This window comes from Mytilus galloprovincialis, chromosome 1, assembly GCF_965363235.1.
Source record: "Mytilus galloprovincialis chromosome 1, xbMytGall1.hap1.1, whole genome shotgun sequence".
Taxonomy (NCBI): domain Eukaryota; kingdom Metazoa; phylum Mollusca; class Bivalvia; order Mytilida; family Mytilidae; genus Mytilus; species Mytilus galloprovincialis.
Window position 1 is genome coordinate 11,268,702 of NC_134838.1, and position 3,245 is coordinate 11,271,946.

General features: G+C 36.0%; 1 protein-coding gene across 1 annotated transcript; it reads left to right on the forward strand.

Annotated features, from left to right (window-relative positions):
* The first annotated feature begins 540 nt into the window (after positions 1-540).
* Positions 541-2,503, forward strand: LOC143065199 (alpha-L-fucosidase-like). The gene has a single exon (XM_076238623.1). It carries the CDS (start codon positions 570-572, stop codon positions 1,950-1,952), a length of 1,383 nt encoding a protein of 460 aa, XP_076094738.1. The 5' UTR covers positions 541-569; the 3' UTR covers positions 1,953-2,503.
* Positions 2,504-3,245: the final 742 nt, after the last annotated feature.

Below are 3,245 nucleotides of genomic sequence, written 5' to 3' on the forward strand. Positions count from 1 at the left end.
TTCAAATGAAACAGTTTGTAGAGTATCCGTGACATTTTTTTTTGCTGGTTTTTGTATACTAACCATTGCATTAAAAGTACCCTGTTTCGCTTGGAAAGTCTGTTGCTCCTGCTTATAATATATATATCATACATCTATCTACACCTTTTGTCCTTATAAATCCTTGTCTTCAAATATTCGTCGTTGTGCGGTCCTGATGGTAACTCCAGAAAAGCGGCGCTTCGGACACATGAAATTTAACGTGTTGCCTGGAACTTTTATACTAGTATAATAGTTAATAGTCCCACTATTATACTAGTATAATAGTCCTAAGTATAATAGTCCCAGGTGTTGCTTACATCTTCTTTTTTATGTTATATAGAAGACAACGTTTTCTATTTTGTATCTGTATTTTTGGTTTGTTTTTGTATTTTGAGATGGCCCCTTGTTTTTGTAACCTGTAACCGTAAGTCTAAAGTGTAATCCTAGGTATAGACCTAGTTTCCGCAAATGTCTAATATTACAAGCATAGAACATACACATACACACCGGTTCGTTGACTTTACGGGTCGATAACTTCATTTCATAACATGAATTTAAACATGGCTGCTCTATATTTGTTCCTGCTATTTCATTGCACTTTGTCAACGTTCGGCCAGAGATATCAACCAACCTGGGAATCTCTAGAAAGCCGACCCCTTCCGGACTGGTACGACGAAGCAAAGCTTGGCATATTTATGCACTGGGGAGTTTTCTCTGTTCCCAGTTACAGTGCAGTATGGTTCTGGAATTATTGGAAAAATGGACACCGAGACATTGTCAACTTTATGAAGCGGAACTATCGCCCTGATTTTACATATGCGGACTTTGCAGCAGACTTCAAAGCAGAATTTTATGATCCCAAAAGATGGGCAGCAACATTAGAAGCATCTGGAGCTAAATATGTTGTTTTAGTTTCTAAACATCACGAAGGATTTACCAATTGGCCGTCTAATTATTCATGGAACTGGAATTCATATGACGTCGGTCCACACAGGGACCTGGTGGGGGAACTTGCTGATGCTATTCGCAATACAACAAACCTGCGATTTGGACTGTATCATTCTCTGTTAGAATGGTATAACCCGTTATATCTTAGAGACAAAGCAAACAATTTTACAACACAAGATTTTGTGAAATTTAAATCAATGCCAGAACTATACGAGCTTGTGAATAGATATAAACCCGAAGTAGTTTGGTCGGACGGGGAGTGGGAAGCACCGGACACATATTGGACGTCAAAGGAATTCTTAGCTTGGCTGTACAATGACAGCCCAGTGAAGGACACGGTTGTCACTAATGATCGTTGGGGCAAAGGCGACATGTGTCATCATGGCGGGTACTTCACGTGTCATGATAAATACCTTCCTACAACTCTCCAGAAAAGGAAGTTCGAAAATTCATGGACAATAGACAAAAACCATTGGGGGTTTCGAAGAGATGCTCGAATAGAGGACTTTTATTCAACACGAGAACTTATTGCAACGTTTGCACAAACTGTAAGTTGTGGAGGTAATATGCTTATGAACGTTGGACCAACTAGTTATGGGACTATACAACCAGTTTATGAAGAAAGACTTCTACAGTTTGGAAAATGGATGAGAATAAATGGCGAAGCCATCTATAGTTCTAAACCGTGGACAGTTCAACAAGACAATGCTACTCAGACATGTTGGTATACAATGAAAAAGACTGAAACTGGTACAAATGTTTATGCAATTATACTGGAGTGGCCAGATACAAATTATTTGTATTTAAAGGCACCGATCTCAAGTAGCAGCACATTGATAACAATGCTAGGGTATCAAGATTATAACTTTAGTTATTCAAAGGTGCAGCCGTCTGGTGTGAATGTAACAATGCCAAATATTTCTTTTTCGAAGATACCAAGCACTGATGCTTGGGTTTTCAAGATGACTGATATAGCGAATTAGTATGGTTTATGCAATTGAAATAGTAGTAATACTCATGTACGAATCAACTTCATCAGAGGAAATTGTGCAAACAAACGCGTTCGTGTCAGAACAGACTGATAAAACGAAGTTAATCACATGACTTTATTTTTATACTTTTTTATTTCAAAAATGTTATTTTGAACCATTGACATTCATATTTTTGTGCTATGCTTGAAGTGAATCACATTTTTTGTACATGAGACTGATTATTGACATTGTGTAATAGTGGTCACAGCTGGGGACGACAAACCAAGAACTAGAGTAGTGTAAAATGAATCAATTGTTGTTTGAATAACTATAATTTCTTTAACTGTTTTCACTGTATAAGTAAATAATCATAATGTTATAAACGTGTTGATCGGAAATGTAACTTACTTTTACAATGTTTTTTCGATGATTATATTTTCCATCCAATCATATATACATGTTGTACATGAATTCATTTATATATATATATTTTTTTTTACCTTGGTTTACATTATAAACATTTGTTTAATATAACTAATAAAGTGTCACAATTCTGTTAATAATACCAACCTGTATCACTCAACCGGACATTTCTGTCATATTTGATTTTCGTTTATTGTTTTGTTATAACTCCAGCCGTTGTTTTTTTCGTTTGTTATTTTGTCATGTCGCGGTGTCTTTTATATCCGACCACACGGTATGGACTTTACCTATCAACGAAAGCCATACAATGTCTTGACGTAGCTTATAGCAACGTCATTTGCTTTATTCTGATATTATTTGATTGGCAATTAACCATATCGGTATCTCCGTATTTTTATATTCTATTTCACTTGTACTTTTTGACAAAACTACTTGTATTGGTTGCCCTTTATGAATTAGGCATCGATATCAGATCTTTGTTAATATCCATTGGATTCATTCGGAATTGTCTAGATAACCTAGTGTTTAATTGATTGTTGTGCTTGCTTTACGCATATCGCTTAACCGTTCCGGAGCACCTGAGATCACCCCAATTTTTTGGTAGGTTTCACGTTGATTAGTCTTTAGTTTTCTATGTTGTGTCTTCTGTACTATTATTTGTCTTTTTCATTTTGCCATGGCGTTGTCAGTTTATTTTATATCTATGAGTTTGACTCTCCATATGGCATCTTTCGTCCCTCTTTTGCAAGTGGTCGAGGATGAGAAAATATCAAAAATTTGAATAAAAAAGGAATTTGGACAATTCTGTCGAGATAAAGGCCAGAAATTGTGACTGTCACTTGTGAGTGAGGGTATAATGGTTAGGGCAAATATTTTCCTTTG